The sequence below is a fragment of the Toxotes jaculatrix genome, chromosome 1, assembly GCF_017976425.1.
Source record: "Toxotes jaculatrix isolate fToxJac2 chromosome 1, fToxJac2.pri, whole genome shotgun sequence".
NCBI classification, from domain to species: Eukaryota; Metazoa; Chordata; class Actinopteri; family Toxotidae; genus Toxotes; species Toxotes jaculatrix.
The window spans coordinates 4,416,125-4,434,078 of NC_054394.1; the positions used below are offsets into that span (position 1 = coordinate 4,416,125).

A 17,954-nucleotide genomic window follows, 5' to 3' on the forward strand; every position below is an offset into this window, starting at 1 on the left:
CTACCTAACAAGGCCATGAAGCAGATGCAGATAGCAAAGAGGGAGCTGAAGCTCAGGCCCACATCCTCCCTGTAGATGGCCAGTGGTGTCTCACAGTGGCGTCCTCTGTAACCCTCCGGGCAGTGGCAGGTGAATTTGGAGGGTGACTGGGCCACACAGGTCCCCCGGTGACATGGGCGTGTAGCACAAAGAGTGTAGACACATGACTTTCTGGACCCGTTCACACGAATCATGTGGCCAGGGGGACATCTGCAAAGAAGGTGTGGAAAGGGACAACATGGAAAGAAAAGAGTCATAAAAAATCATGTAGATTAAGATCACTCAGGCATACAGTACATGACAACAGATTTGCTTAGATAAACGTGCAATAATCCCTCTGAGGAACTGTGTCATTGCTGAAGCAGTTACAGACGCATCAAAGGAAAAAAACGACATATAAAATAAAATAGAGGAACAAGGGGGATAAAACAAATCATACTGGACAGTTAAAGCATGAGAAGATAAAATGAAGATGAACATGAACATACAGGATCAAACGATGTCGTATTTAACAATGTTTATAACCATATCCCACAGCGAAAAACGTTAATTACTGTCCCTTAATCGGTAATCTCACACAGATGTCCACCTCAACAGAGAGTGAATCCGAGGAGATGAAACTGCTGACTGTGGCACTGGCAGATACTAGGATGATTTTATGCAGACAGGGGCACATTTTCTGCCTCACTTCAGAAAGCACCACTATAATTAAAAGCTCATTTGGGTGTAACAGCTCAAACAAACATTTTATGAGGCCATTAATTCAGTATTCCATTCAATGTCTACAGAGCAGCTCCAGGCCGTACATTTTGATGGCATCAGAGAAGAGTCTTGCCTCTGGTCTCTGGAGATTTGCTCATGCTTATAAATATTGACTCAACTTTACTATGAAATGGCAACAATAAATTGAAAATTGTACAGTAATTTATCTAATAACTGTTCCAAGAGACAAAAAGGGTTAAATGACTGTATCCTCTGCCAAACTGTCTCCTGTGAATTATGTTCATATGCGACTAATCTTTTCTAGTGATGCACTTCACTGGTAACATTTCAAAGGTCTGGGATGTTAGATGGGTGGGTAAGCTTCTGACTTTTAACATCCCGCCTACATGTCTTGTCTCATTTTGGTCGCTTTGCTCTATTTTTAATTCTTGACCATATTCTTCCCCTCACCCTTGGTGTATCCTGTGTAGCTGGAGCCTTTGATCACTACAGGTTTTGCAGTACGTTTGGATAAGTGTCTGCCTTCCTACATCCCATGTTTTAACAGCATGTGCACAGAGATGCAAGATGAAATGGTGACGCATTTTTGTTGACAGTGGAGTGGAGTTCGTGGTGATATCGAAAGAGCAGTATAAGAATAAGAGCACTCTAAGCTGATGTAAAAAATGCAGGTTTCAAAAAACAAATTGTTAAGACTTTATTTTAAGAAGTTAAGAGGCTAAACCTTGTTTAAACACTGACATGGTTAAAGTTAATACAATTTTTCCCCCCCACTTGGGGGCAGCAGAAGTCACTGTAAACACAACACGGACATATTATCATCATATAAAGCTGTTATGGCAAATGTGTCAGCAAACAGTTGCCTATATTCTGTACACATGCAGCAGACACATCAGAATCTGGAGTTGTTTTTCTGGCCTGTCAACAATTTAAAGTCCAAGTCTGCGTTTCTGTGATTTTGACTCCATCAACTCCTGGAAAAATACCTTGTTCTCTAGCTGGTGCTCCATTATGTTCACCAGCTAGTTGTTAACTGTCTGATGCTAAGTGCTGGTGCAGTGGGTTTACCACAGGTTTGTCACTGAAAACGGAGCTGTTTTCAGTGACAAACCTGTTTTCATGGGGTTGATGAAAGCAGTGTGACTGAAAGTGGTGTGCCAGAAGAGAAGAACACGCTCTAAAACTGCTTCCCTCTCATTTCAGTACATTCATTCCCATTAGAGCCTTCTTCTGCCCATTTCAGATTAGAACTGAGATTTAATGTGCTTTTACTTTTGCCATAAGAACCAGCACAAAGTGGAATGACTTGTCTGAGACAGCCAAAGTTAGGATCATCTTTAAAATCACTGTTCATAATTATAAATTACTCTTCTTATTGCAGTTGTAAATGCCAACTGTCTTGATAATGTAAGGAGAAACACAGACTTAGCAGTTTGAAGCACATTTTAAAAGGTAATTAACTGTGGGTGGAATTATTCTGCCATAACAAAAGCTCAGCGTACAATATTCATTATGCCTGGTTGGAGTGTGAGTAGGTGTTGAATACAGGACACCTGTCACTCAACCAGACAGCAGTGCTTCTTTTTTTCTCTCTGCTCTCTCTTATCACTGCCTGTCATTAGCCATAACTGGAGTCAGTGCTGTTATGAGTGTGTTATCTGTAGATGAGCATGCATACACTCACAGTAATTAGTGACAGGTGTAGTGCTGATCGCTTTTAATTTAAACCAGTTTTTTGCTGAAAAGCACCAATAACAAAAATGATAATAGCTAATAATAAAGTTTCACACTGTACACTCGACCTTTGTAAACTATTCTCCAACATTTCTTTTTTTGCCTAATTATTTTTTTCAATTAATTCCTTGTAATTTTTGTGTGTCTTAAATTTCACACAGAACAACCCATCAACCAACACTAAATGATCCGTAAAGTTTTTAGACATCTTTTAATTTCTTTCTTTCTTTCTTCTGAAATTTTGCATTTACAAAAGTATTCAGACCCTTTTGCTGTGACACCCCAAATTGTGGTCAGGTGTTTGCTTTAATTATCCTCGAGATGTGTCTAGGACTTGATTGGAGTCCAACTGTGGCAAATTGAATTGATTGGACATAGTTTAGAAAGGCACACACAGCTGTCTACATAAGGTCCCACAATTCAAACTGCATGTCAGGACACAAACTGGGCCATTAAGCCCAAAGAAGTCTCTGTAGACCTCTGCGACAAAATTGTGTTGAGGCATAGATCAGGGCAAGGGAATGAAACCATTTGTAAAGCTTTGAGTGTTTTCCCAGGAGCACAGTGGCCTCCATAATTGTGAAAGTGGAAGAAGTTTTTAACCCTCCTAGAGTTGGTCATCCAGCCAAACTGAGTAACCAGACAAGAAGGGCCTCCTATCCATTCCTTACGCTTTTGCGGTTGTGAGTCTGGTTATAGAAAAGTTACAAAATGACACTACCCTCCAAACTCTCTATAGACATAGTGTTGCTCTGACTATGGGCCCATACAAACAGCTACAGCATGTGGAGAAGTGAAAAGCTTCACAAAGCTGGTGAAGAGCCTTGGGTAGAAGAATTACTCACACTATGTATCCCTTTATTAAACTATTTGACTGTAGCTCCTGAGTATGATTGAACACTTAGACTTGGAGGACTTGCTGCCTACATGTATTACTCTCTAATAATCTTCCAAGGTTCAGGTCAAGTGCTGAAAAGAGTACAAGGCTAACAAGCAAGTGGGGTGAGCATGGAGGGGTGAGTGTGTATGAGCGTGTGTTTTTATGTGTGAGTGGTAGGTGTGTGTCAGTGGTGTTAAATGGGGGTAAAAAACTGAGCGGGAGTAAACAAGATGAGAGTAATACAAACCAAGAAATGGAGGGGCAGAGTGCGAGAATGGGAGCCATTGTAAAAGTGAAAAAAAAAAAAAAATAGTTGGTGAATAGATGATGTGGGTGAGTGGATCAGAAAGTGGAAAAAAAAAAAAGGGAAAGGTAAGATTAAAAGCTAGAAGGCCGCACAGACTGAATGGAGGCTGATGTTTCCAGTGGCAGAAAAACTGCTGAGATTAGTGAATGTGGCTAAGAGCACTTGGTGTTTGATTCAGTCTGTGCCACAGGAGAGGCCTGTTAGTTTGCTGCGGCTTTTCATTGCACGACATTTCCCATTTCCCACTGACAAACAAACTCTCATACAGAAAGTCAGTCAGGAATGCATGTGAAATGTTGATCAAGCAAAAGTGTGAATCCCATCAGGGTCAGAGGGCTGGGAAAATAATTTATTTTCACCTCCAACATATCAGGTGTTTAGGTGCTTAATAACGGAGCAGGTGTCTTATTCATTTTACCTTTTAAAATGAGACATGGCTGTTGCTGAACACACTGGCTCTTACGGGCTTTTAACTTTTGAAATTCGCTTGGAGGCCACATTTAGACAACAACGAAAAAAAAGTGTCAAAAGTTGATCGCTCAACTTTTGCTGCAGTGTAGTCGAGAGTCAGCCAGCAACACACTGCATAGGCCAATCTTGTTTACCTCACAAACACCGAGGTGAGAAGAAGTTATTGTTGTTGTTACTGCCTGCCAGAGTTGTACAATCCTTCTGTCATCATGTTTGATAAGCCTTAAAACTGAACTTCCTCAGCTGCATTTCATCCTGTCACCAACAACGTGTAGCAACACACACACACACACACACACACACTAGCACAGCCTGTAACAGCTCAGCCTCCCTGGTGTACGTTCATGTTTATAGTTTCCATTGTAGTTAAGTGATGCAAACAAATCACTTGGTGTTTTTGCAGTTTATCTGAACAGATCCCACCAGAATCCTGCTGCACCCGCAAATGTGCAGGTATGCAAGTGACCTGTTAAAATTCATGTGTGACGTCATGTGACGCACTGTCTGACTCTGACTGGGAGGTTAAATTTAGTTTGGTTTGAAATTTGGCTCATTTGTTTCTCAAAGATACAAACACAAATACAAAAGAAAACAAAATGAACAGATAATTTGTGACCTCCAACCAGTCATTGCACATTTTTGTCATTTCAGCCTGAGGTTTTTGAATCAAGAAACTGAAGAGTGAGGCACAGTAACAACAAATTAATTAAGGCTTTGTATGTACACTAACATTAGCTAGAGACAATTCGGGATCTCAATCCTTTATCTACACTGATTATCTTTAAACTTGGGAAAAGAGAACCACCAGAGTCAGTTTCCTGCTGACACAATCAGTAATCACTACAAAAATGTTTAAAGGTACAGTGTACTGCAGCAGTTTACTATTGGACTTCTATAAAGTTGAGGGACTTGCAAACACAAACTAAAAAATAATGCCTCAAACTCAAACTTACTCCCTAGAATGGACTCTAAAAATGCTGCATCATTCGCTTCCCATAATGCAACTCCATCTCAAAATTTGGTTATACCAAATTTTTGGTTATATATATTTGGCTATGTAAAGCCCACAGCTTTCAAATCCCCACATCCATGTCTTTTTATTGCAGACATGACAAGTAAACTGATCCTCACATAAAATCTGTGTTTTGTTTTTTTTAAAGCGCTTTTCAGAACTGGAATACATAACATTTCTGGCTTCATCTATCTGTTAACGTGATGGTTTATCTGTCAGCTGTAATGTTACTTACAGCTTCATTCAGACATGACAGGAAAGAGAGAGTAGACAGTGAGTGGAAGACAGAGATTCTTTTTTTATTTCCAGGTCTGTGCTGTACTGATTTTTCACACTTGACATTTTTGTGGTTGTCAGAGGGGAGTTCAAAATGTTATGATAGCAGGGATACAGACTGTGGGTTTTTTTCATAGGCTTGATCAGTAGATTTGAACTTTTCCCAATGACGCTTTAATTAAGGAGCATTATCATGAGAGGATGGTACACTCGCCCTCTGCTTCTTACAGTGAACCCACTCATATGCTGTCACAACTAGTTTATTTCATAGCATCATGAGAGAGCTGCTGTCTGTTTTATGATATCCAACAGTGCGCAAGCATTGAATGACAGGACATTCAGCAGGGACTCCAGTTTAATTCCTTTTTGTTCACATGCTGCATGTAAAGTGTTTTGCTAAATATTTGTTTATTCATACTGACATCAAAGAAAACTGAAAATATATCGAGTGTGCTGGTCAAATTCTTTGTTATTGTATGGAGGTGAGATTGCTGCCATGACTCTAGCTAAAAATGACTCAACATCACATGTTTGTAAATGAGGTCCTTGTGTCACTGTCACTCAAGTTGCTTGGTGAATGGTTTCCATAGTGCTAGCCTGGACTTCTCTCTGTTTGTCCTCCACAAGTGGATGGTAATTGGAACTTGCCACATTTTCCTGCATTTTTAACACCCTTACGCATACATGAGCAAAAGCTTTTATGCCATAACATGGTTGCCATGGAATTTGAACAACATTTCATCAGTTTTATGACAAATAACGGCTCAGGGATGCTTTTCCTTCTGTAATTTTCCAAAGTTCTGGAGCAGGTCAGGGTCAGGTTATCTTAAAACACATTTATGTGGCTATGAACAAAAATAATACCAAGGTCAAAAGCTGGAAAATGGCTTCAGAGGTAGAGTGAGTTGGTATAAATGTATCTGTCCTCATGCCTTTGTGTCAAAATAATGAGTGTGCGCGTTGGCTGTGTAGTTACGGTTGGTGTGTCTTGTTTTGTGTGCGTACCTGCATTCGTGCACTCTCCACAAGTCAACACAGGTGAATGGGGGGCTACACTGGTTCCTTTTGCAGGAGTCAGATGAGCACCCAAGGGAGAGACCTTGTACGCTGACCTGGGAAACCCCATCTCGCGGCTGGCTGTCCAGTGGCATATAGCGACCGTTGAGGCGTAGGTCCCTCATGCAGCCTGCAGGAAGAAATATGGAAAGCAGCAGAACAGAGAAAAATAAAATGTTATCTACATTGACCTACACAGACATAGTGTTTTATTATCAGAGCCTCATGTCCCTGGTGAGCAATTCAACCATGTGTTCTTGATGTATTTTATATAACACTTATAGCTTATATCCAGTGTGGTTTTTAAGATCCAGACCGCTCTGTCACATTCAGTGGTATCCAAGGGTTAGCAAAGTATTTATTTTTTTTTTGTGGAAACAGTGTGACAATGATCTTCCTGTTGTAAAGATTTTATCGCAGCATCTTAAAATGCTAGTCATACTGTTTTAGGAAATCTTACAACATCGAAGGGAAAATAAGATTTGCATATATGGAGGATTTCACATAAAGTTCTCTATGGTGCACCGATAGCTGTTCTGTTTACAGTTGTCTCTGCTTCACTAGGTTACATATCTGACACACCAAAGGGGTTTAAACATGTCTGAAATGCTGTTTGCAAAGTGCTGCACATGATTAGTAGAAAACACATTGTTTAACCAAAGAAACAAGGTCAAAGTGAGGCAAAATGCTTCCAAAGTAATAACTGGGCTCTGGGAACATGGTGACATTGCTAAAAAAAAAAGAATGAGCAGTTAGACGATCAGACAGATTTTAAACAAACTCACAGGTTAGCTAAAGGTCTTTGGAGGAGAAAACCAAGGTGAACAGGAAACCTACTACCAGTATCAGTATTGGTCAGATACTGACCAAAATCAGTCAGCAGCAGTGTCATCACATCAGCTGTGTGGAATTATTTTCAGCTCAAGGGAGAAAAGAGCAAAACAGCAAAGTGCAGTTTATGCAATGCAAGTATTTTGATCGGTGAAACTTCTGCGCCACAAAGTTGATGAAACACTTGAAGAAGCATCAGTGAAAGGAGAATGTTAAATTTATACAGGCAAGTAGAATTAATGACCAACCCCTTTCTGTTGTTGAAAATGTGGGTTTTCGACGTTGAATCGAACATTTGGAGCATCGCTGCACTCGTTCAAAAAACGGAATTTCATCTCCAAAGTGGTTATGAATTCTGAAATGCTTGGAGAAAGCTGCCATGGTTACTTTCAGAACTGACATCTGGAGCCCAGTCGTGTGTCCAAGCCCATTTCTAAGGCTGACATCACAGCACGTACACTCAAATTTGACTTCATAAAAAGCAGCTTCCAGACACATTAGCTGTAAACCACTGGAACCACGTTTCAAAAACTCTGAGCCTTTATTCTTGGTTACAATGCTATTGGATGAAGTATGTGACATTATTTTAAATGTTACATATGTTTATTTTTATCATTCCAGGCACTTCACAAATGCAGAAACCTCAAGACATGGAAAGGATGCGTTAAAGACAGAGGTAAGGAAGATGGACGAAGTGTTGTGGAGGATAAGTGAATGTGTTTTTGATGAAATCCTAGAGGAAAGCACAGCAGAACCTGGTCCCGGGTCAACCACCACAAGTGCACGCATTGAAGTGAAGACCTACCGCAGTTATCCAACTACTCAGCATTTGGACAATCCACTGACTACTGGAAAGTCAACCAACCTAGACTGTCCTCTCTGGTGGTCATAGCAACTAAATTTCTCTGGACATAAATATAATAAATAAATAATAAATAATAACATCTTCAGCAAGCGTGGAGAATGAGAAGCTCTTCAACACAGTCTCCATTATTACTGATGAAATGAGGGCAAGGATCGCAGCTGTGAAGGCTGAAGAGCTAATCTTTCTCTAGAAGAATCTTTATACATAGTTATTTAAGTTAAAGTCTATACTGCAACTTTTTGCTATGTCACTGAGGCACGGGCTACACTGAGTGTTGAGTACTTTACACTGGAATTATTATCATTTGTTTCTCTAAATACTCAGATTTAAACATTTGCACAAAGTGCACTTTAAATTTCAGCTTGAATGTTTGAAAGGTGCCAACAAATCAAAAATGCTGCTTAAAGTTTTGTTTGCAAAAGTTTTATTTAAAAAAAAAAAGCAGCAGTAGAGCAGAATATTTGTTTCACAGTTTGAGCATAGTGTTTTGAGAATGCAAAATTAAGCAAAGTGCATCCAGACAAATGTATGATAAAACAGCTCTGCTATTTAAGAGAGGGAAAAAGACGATCTCAGGTTCGTATTGGTATTGGCAGATACTCAAAGTTAAGGTATCAGTATCAGACGTGAAAAAATGATATTGAGCCATCCCTACTCACTACCCAAATTTCAACTGTAAACATCACAACATATACATAGACAAACTTCCTGCTCGAACTACTGAACTTGCCATAATTCAGTCAATGGATGGACTACGTGAATGAAGAATATATACAGGATTGATATTGTGCTTCTTGGCACTGACCATGTGTTTTCACACAATGGAGCACCTAGCTCAGCATAGCAGGGAGTGGGGAGTGACTTTATATCTGACACTTTTACGACCAGTTGGCTGTGACTGTTTTAATTGATGACTTTGTCCTGCTTATCATTTAATTGTCTCTTTCAGCTATTATTGTTTTTATTTGTTATCTCAGTGTTTCCACTGATATTTTTACCCTTGCTGTGATCTACCTGTCTCTTGTATCTCATTGTGTTTGTTTTTGTTTTAAATTCTTGTTGGCTACATTATGTATGATTATATTGGTATTGCATGTACCCTTAAAAGTTTCAGTCAATCAGTGGATTGATAACTTCCCACCTGGTGGAATGTAGACTCAGAGCATACAGGCAGATACTGAGGTGGCAACAGAACTATCCTTAAATTGCAATAAACTGTACTGAATTTAAAAGCAACTCTAGAATAAATGACATTAATGTTAAATGTTATCTGGCCTCAGTGCACAGATATGAAGTACTGATAACTGATCTGCAAACGAAGCTTACATTTAACCCAAGTTAACAATAAATCCTATTTATATATTAATGTAAAATCCAACACAAAATATTGATATGTTTTTCATACAAACAGGTCAGTCCTTTAACTGAGGAGTTTTGTTTACGAGCAGTGCAGGTAAAGTTTAAAGGTCTGCGATAACTCATTATGTGTAACTCAGAGCAGTGAATGCTGCTGAGGTGTTACCATGGAGCAACAGAGCCATAAACTCCCGAGGACACATATTTCTGTTGGTTATGTTCTCATCGTTTAATTGCTAAGTTGGTGTTTTCAGTTAACACCTCGTTCCCCCTGCGTTGCTATTTGAAAAGACATGATCAGAAAAGTGAGAGCAAACACACACAGGCTAGTGATCACACGCATGCATGCACGGACACGCACGCACGTACACTTTCCCTGCCACCATCTATCACGTCTGCCTCTTTTGAAGGGAAATGCTTTTAAAGTCTATTTAATAAACACATGCATTGTCTTTTACTGCCTGAGGCACAGCTGTCTACACCTCTCACTGTCTAACTCCGGGGAACTCGCTCTCACTTTGTATCTGTGTCTCTCCATAGTTCTGACCTCTTCCTCTCTCTATTATCACACAGTATTTTGCCTATTGCCCAGTATTTTGTTTCTGTGTTTCCTCACCCAAATTCTTCTGTCTGAATCCTTTGACTGCACCAGCCAACCTTTGGGTTCATGTGTGAAGTCCCTCAAATTTACCAAATACTTTACATTATGGCTCATTTACTTACCTAAATTACAGCAAGTCAGTGTCTTTGGTAAATGAATTATTCCAGACTAACTGTCATTTGTGGCCTAAGCCTCAGAACAAACCACCAAATTTTTGTTGTGTGCTTGTGCCTTTTGCATGGGTTTATTCATAGAGAAAGTGGAGTTGGTATTGCTTTTCTAGTTGTTTTAAATAAATAGTTTGACATTTTGGGAAACAAACATATTCCCTTTCTTGTTGAGAGTTAGATGAAAGTATTTATATCTGCAACCAGCTCCTTAAGAGCAGCTCCTCAAGCTCAGTTCCTATGTTTTCCTTACCAGTAGCTGAGTACTGCAGTGGTATTTAACCCACAAAATTATCTGCAACCTCAGTGAGCAGTGAAGGAGCCAGCCTCTGCTTCCAGACCACTGTCTGGAGGTTCTCGCGAAATCGTTAACACATTTCAGAAGGACACAAGAGTTTGAGAGTGCCACACAAAACCCTTGGAACAGCATATGTTTCATTCACAAAGCCCCGTCACAGCTAATATGAGAGCAAATGAGTTAGTAAGGTATTATTTGACTGGCAAAGTCCACATGGAAAGGTGGATGGGTCAACAAAACTCTTTAAGCACAAGTCCAATTGTTCCCTAATCTTTACCAAGTGTTTATTATTGTATCCATGACAGCGAAGCCTCTTTAACTAAGTGCTCATTTTAACCTAAGCCATGATGTTTCCTTAAACTTAACCAACAGTGATTTGTAATGATCGAGAAGGGACTGTCAATTTACGTCACTCTGTCGATAGGATCAGATCAGAACACATTTCTGTTCACATCTATTTATCATATTACATAGTTGCAACAGCCAAAAACAGGCACCTAAAATAATCCTTAACTATTTCATATCTTAAATAAATGTTATTCAGTCATAATGCATATTTTATTTATTGTACAGTGCAAAAATAAAATATCGAGTAGCACTTGAACACATATGTACATAAAACATGTTTCATCCATTGTTACTTTGATAAATCTGACAGTTGTTATTTTGAGACCATATCACCCTTCCCCAACTGAAACATGACACACACACACACACACACACACACACACAGTATTCCCACCCCTGTAGTCCCTAAAGCCCTCACACACCCAGCTGTGGGGACGGACATTATCCCAGCAACAATGAAGATGCATTTGGGTGAATTAGCCATGAAACTGTCATATCAATCATTCATCAACACATAAAGACATCGCACTTATCCATTGAAACTGTATGAATAGATAAAAGGACCTATTTCTGGTAGCACTTTTCATGAAGAATACTTGTTAAACTGTCTCACATGCCCTGGACGACACACACCACCATTTTCACTTTATCCTGTGAAACATCAGACACATCACATTCTCTTTCTTGCCCGAGTTTATTATGACCTATATTTACATTTTATTTCTTGAGCGACCTCTAGTAGGACGGGTTCCTAAACTGTCCCTTACAGTTTCTGTGCCTAAACCTAACCAAACCATGACTGTTCCACAACCTTAACTGTATGTGTACTGCTGCCATCATGATGATGAAGGTGCTGTATGACTGCCACTGGTACACTGCAATGGATTGTCTGTTATCTGTGGACAGTGACAAACCACCTGCATAGCTGTTTAAGTTGGAGGACTTATTGTACATACAATACAACGTGGATGGTGTTTAGATTGTGTCTAGCAAACATTCTCCTGTGTTATTTTGCCATTGTACGATCAATTAGTTCTCCACTGAAACGGACATACAGGAAGATTTACACTGTTGTGCATCATAATCTTTCTCCCATTCGCTGCAGAAAGTGTTTACCTTGTCAGCCTTGCTTGTATTTATCTGCCTGAGCCATGTAAAGATGTCTCCCTTGAATGTTGAGCTGTAGTTCTCTTTTTGTGTAATACCCTTTTCTCATTCGTAATTATCTACTGTGATTACATTTACTATAGAGAGAAAACTTTAAATCCTTTGCTATGTCTGCATAGAATATATTTATTTGTATAGTGATGTGTGTGTGTTGTTACTGTTGTCTATCTATCTGATAGATAGATAGATAGATAGATAGACATGTTTTTCCCACTTAGGCCATACCCCAGTGGTCTTATTTCCCTTGTTTTTAACCAACTTATTTCCCTTATTTTACTACTGAAATAAGGGGATTCATTCATCCATTTATTTTATCCATCTATTTGAGCCAATGAAATGTGAAGTTGCTCCTTGCATCCTTCTTCAGTTACAGGCAAACTGAACAACACAACAGGTCACTGACATGTAATATCACAACTGTCTTCAAGTCTTTTCTAAAGTTAAACTTTACTTTTCATTCAATTTTTGTTTTGATCATTTCTAGGCAAAAAACCTTGGACTTTACAGAAGAAAACAGCTCAGTAAGAACCAGGTGTTTTCAGGTCCAAATAAAATCATTTGTATTGTGAACCAGCATGGTTTAAACCTAATTATTTTCTTGTGTATTTTAAATGTTCAGTCATGTCAACTGACTGTGACTCCAGGTTTTTGAATGCAGGTCCAGACAGAAATCAGGTTTCCCAGGTCTGCTGTATTTGCTGTCTTGATAACCACTGGCATTTAAAGCTTTGTCACCTTTTTTATTTTGACTTTGATTGTCTGAGGTGTGATGGCTTACTAAAGTTTTAATGCTTTTTAAAGTTTCCTTCTTTGTTTTTGCACAGCTGTTGAAATACTCAGTTTTGATTACTTTATAAAGCAAACACTATCAACTGTGAATATTACTAGTGAAGAAACGACTGAACAGGTAAAAGCAGCAACTTTACTGAGGTGAGAAAAATAAAAGACAAGTAAATATTCAGCCACTGGAAAACAGAAGGGAGACTTGAAGGTAACGAGAATGCTCTAATCAGGCAGCTGTCCACATCTGCTGAATCAGACTGTAATCCCTGAAAGTCCAGATTGGGGAGGTTTCGTTAGAAATGTCAGCACCTGGCCAAGTGATTGCTGAGGCATTGGTACCATTTGGTGCTATGAGACATAAAAAAAAATCTTATTTTCCATTTGACAAGTTGCCCTTCAGCCTCTAGTTCCTCCAGCTGTTCCCATGCAGACGTTCTTGACAGCTCCCGAATGTGAACGCAAAGTGAACTACACTGACACAGGGAAGTGCTGCAAGGAGCTTGGGATTCAGTCTACAGTACATCCAGTTCACAAGAACCTTCACATCTGCTGCTCCTAACACCTGGTCTGTGGACTGTCTTCTCCGAGAACAGTCCTTTGATGCACAGAAAAAAACTGATCACCAATGAAAATGATTGCAAATCAAAAAAGGTTTTATAGCGTGTTCCCAGTTTTTTATTTATTTTTTAAATCAAAGATAGACTCTGATAAACACATGCAGATTTCATTTTAAGTGAAATGTGCTGTTATGACTTACCCTGGAAGCTTTTGTTGATTACAGATGGAAAGGTATTTCCCAGAATCACCACAGTGGGGTCAATTATGATTTCTCTGCTTCGGCCCCGCGATCCTGTGACCTCCCGCTGCCCTCCACCTCCATCCAGTCGCAGTGTCATCTCATTGTCATGACGATCTAGGAGGACCTCATGCCATTCCCCATTGTCCAGGCGATAGGTGGGCAGGGTTAGATTATAGTCCCCGTCACCGAGGTTATAGAAAACACAGAGGAGGCCCTGGAAGATCTGCACAGTGGGAAAAAGGGGACAATTAGTAAGAGGTTTACATGTTCAGTAAAACTCTGGCCTCAGAGGTTTGGTCTGGAATACACAATTTTCTCTTTATAAACCAAATTTCAGTCATCATTGCCACATACTGAGGCACTGCTATTGGTTATTAAAAGTATTTTGCAAAACAACTTGACACACTGCAAACAATACACAATTGAATTAAATGCTTAATCCTGACCGTTGTTAGCTTAATGAGTCTACTTTAAAGGCACTGGATCCACACATAATTTAGGGGCTTGACATCAACATGAACCACGAGTAAAACACTAACAAACCGGTGGCAGCAAGCCTTTCATCAGTCAAGTGTTCAGTGTATTTTAGGCTCAACATTTATTGAGGCAGCTCTGTTTGGAGGCTTTCATCCCTGCTTCTCCCATAGATTTTTACCATGTGTTCTGAATGTTCACCTTAATGCTGTATCATTAAAGGAGTAAGACATTTTTAGTTTTTTGAACGTTTGTTTCTACAGATCATGCAGACTCAACTATAAAGTGCAGAGATGACTAAAAAGCCTATGACTATTAAGACTGAGCAAAACAAAACATTTTCTGCTTTGATTTATTCTTAGCCCTTTCCCAACTGTCAGATGAATGTCTCTAATTTCCTTTGTTGTTGTCTAAAAATGGCAGTAGGCCTTGTTGCCAACAGAGTTTATGTTACCATCTTCAGTGCTTTCCATCTAATAAACTTTCAGTGATGATGTGGTTGTTTGACAGTCATGAAGAATCACGGTATGAAAACCTGTGGCAGGTTTCAAGTCAAATTCTAAGTCTTTGTAAGAAAACTGCAAGTGAAGATGCAAACTTTAACAGGTCTCTTAAAGATAACAATGGCCTCTGTCAAAATGTCAAGGCAGAGGTTCTGCCTTATTCTAAAGCTTCACTTTTTTCCCCCAAAGCTGAGTCAGTCGCTGAACATAATATAACTGAACTTTCATAAAACAGTGGGTTTGTGCTATAAAATGAAGCAACAGCTGCTCATACTTCACCTTATTTTTTTAAACTGGCCTCAGAGAACTTTATTGGATGCAGTCATGTGGCTTACTGTCTGAGGCGGCTAACAGCACACTACTGACAAATACACAACTACAGGTTTTAGCATTTATCACATCTGATCTCTGCAAACTGCAAAGTCTTTACATCAAGCTGCGACAGTTACATTTCCATAGTAAATTTAGGTTTGTCAGTGGACCAAAATAAACCTGTGCCTAGTCAACTACGGCATTGTGTTGTATGGTATAGGTGCATAACCCTGCACAGAGATACAGCAATACTAAAAATACTAAAACAAGAGGGTCGGACAGCTTGACTAGTTCTTCTTGAGCTATAAATGTGCACTGGAACTGGTTACTGAAGAAAATTGGGCAGTGGCCATCCCATCAATAATAACCCTTTTCTCACAGATCTTATATAAAAATCTTATATAAAATCTTACATATAAAACTGATCATTTTAAAGTAAAACAAATAACTAGAACAGCATACAATGTTTCGTGTGGGTATTGTGAAGTAAGAGCCATAAATTCTCAAGTACTGGAGAAGAATGGACCAGGTTTCCCAATACAATGGTGCATAAAGCCTCAAAAACTGCATCTGAAAAAAGCAAGGTCTCTTTACAGAAACCTGCTTTCTTGGGAAAATCCACAAACCTCTTGTGAAAGGTTTTTGTTGAGGGCAGTTTTCTTTCAAACTACAACCACCACCTGTCCATCTTTGAGCAGAAAGATTCAGCCTCCAAATGTATTTTTTGACGCTTTGATTGGCATAGACCAAATTACATTCTGTCTCTTTGTTTTGAGACAGAGGCAGAAGACTCGCCAAAACCTCAGTGAATCAAATCAAAACCACCTACATGGCAAGATACCACTAGTGGTAAAGGGTAAAATATGTTTGAAGTGACCGAAGTCCAAGTCTCAGGTTTAAGAGCTAATGGGGATCAAAAGAAAGAAAAGATTCCTCTTGGCCGGTAAAAGACTGGATCAATGGGACAATTTGGCCAGTTGGCCCATGAGCCAGATTGGCTCCCCGTAGGTTCACAAACACAAGGAAAATGACAAAATCCCATATTGGAAGCTGACATTTCTACCATCTGATGATGGTATATAACCTCGAGTAACCCTCCTTCAAACAGAACGAACAAAAATGTGAACACACAAAATAAACATAATAAATGTTCTAACCACCCACCGCCTACACCCCACAGTTTTGTCAACTAAGTGGTGGTGACGTGTTTTATCATAATATGATCAAAAACCACACAGGGAAAAGCTAGCTGTCATTTGTGCTGTTGTTATGGGCCTGAAGTAAATTTTAGATAAGGGACTGTTTCTGGTAAAGCTGACATTTTAACTTGCGATTTGCTGACTTGTTCAAACATGCCCTGCTGTCAGTGCCATCAAGACACACACACACACACACACACACACACACACACACACACACACACACACACACACACACACACACACACACACACACACACACACACACAGTCCAGCTCCAGAAGGACAACTTGTTGAGAAAAACTGTTATGTGAGGAAGTGATGTGACAGCAAGGAAAAGGAAGAAGACAGAGGAAATATGGAATTTATGGATGAGAAGTGAAAATGAGGGAGAGAAAAACAAAAACACTTTTCCCATGTTTGCACAAGATGTTTCCCTTCACCCTCAGATCTTGAGATGAAAACCGTACCATTTTGACTTGGCTGTGATGCTAATCACATGTCTATCACAGAGTAATATTGATTTAAAACAAATCCAGCAACCTGTATTTCTCTGAGTGTGTGAGAAAGAGAGGCGGAGACGGCGTGAGAGAGAGAATAAGTTAGAAGGCCATTCTGAGAGGGACGGGGTGGTGGGTGGGTCGTCCTCATTTCAATTTCAAACTGTTTCCTCCAAGTGTCCCACTGAGCATAATTTTCGCCCCTCCATCTTCCTCTGCCACCACTGCCACATAAACAGAGGACTGAGATGAGACGAGCAGAGAAACAGAGACAGAGAGACAGAGAGATGTAAAGGAGTTGTGGGTGGCCACCATTAATTCTCCCGCTCCTGCTCAACATAATAAAGGCAAAAGTTTTTTTTCACATTATTTAAAAAAAAAAAGAAAAGAAAAAAAAGTCAAACCAACCATCTCTTATCAGTGCCCGTCTCTTGTCCGTGCTTCTACCGAGTTCCCTGTCCTCTCTTTTTTTTTTTTGTTTGGTCCAGTATTCTCTGCCAAATCAGGCCCCGCTTTTCCGCCTATCTTTCCATTTTCCATCCATGTCTTTCTGTCGCTTCTTCTCCCCGTGAAGCAGCAGAATAAAGTGCTGGATGCCTCAAAGGTTGTTTAGCTGGAGAACCATGGCTCATTTCAAGGCTCTGTGATGAAGTATTAATTATATTTAGAATCCAGTGGGGCAGTGCTTTTTAACCAGGCGCACTCACAGCCACCTGATTTTACCCCCAATTAAAGCTGTGCGGAGCGGAGCAATTTGGCTCCTGCTTCGCTCCCTGGGTGGTGTGTGAGTGAATGTGTTCGATGGTGTGAGTCTTCACGGGAGCACCATACACTAGGTGTGTATGAAGGTGTGTGACTCCATTTTTGAGTAAACAGTCCCACTGCAGGGATGGTTTCATTTCCCCAGACGAGGCGACAGACTGCGCTCGATGGCTGCAGCCTCTCGGTATCACAGACGTGTGCAGATGATGTGTTAATCTGCCCTCTTCTCATGATTAAATAATGCTGTGCAAATGCAGATTGTGAGGATATATGAATGACTTGTGCATTTTTCTTCATCTTACTGAGAAATTACACCAAACTCTATACCCAGCTTCACATTCATACAAGTGTTACTCACTTTCCCCACCAATATTTTCCCAGATATCTGGTCCGCAGTTTGCTGCTTTAGAGTCTAGGTATTGATTCGGACATAAAAAAAATATCATCAAAAATATCAGCATAATATGCTGCTGGGCAAATGGCATCACTTT

General features: G+C 39.8%; 1 protein-coding gene across 1 annotated transcript in view; it reads right to left on the reverse strand.

Moving 5' to 3' along the window:
- The window catches only part of si:ch211-186j3.6 (neural-cadherin), a 276,919-nt gene that overhangs the window by 19,605 nt on the left and 239,360 nt on the right, over nt 1-17,954 (reverse strand). The window contains exons 33-35 of the mRNA XM_041034346.1: nt 13,672-13,936; nt 6,448-6,628; nt 5-249 (exon numbers count right to left, since the gene is read on the reverse strand). Of these exons, the coding sequence (XP_040890280.1) occupies nt 5-249; nt 6,448-6,628; nt 13,672-13,936 (691 nt within the window). The remainder of the gene's footprint in view (nt 1-4; nt 250-6,447; nt 6,629-13,671; nt 13,937-17,954) is intronic.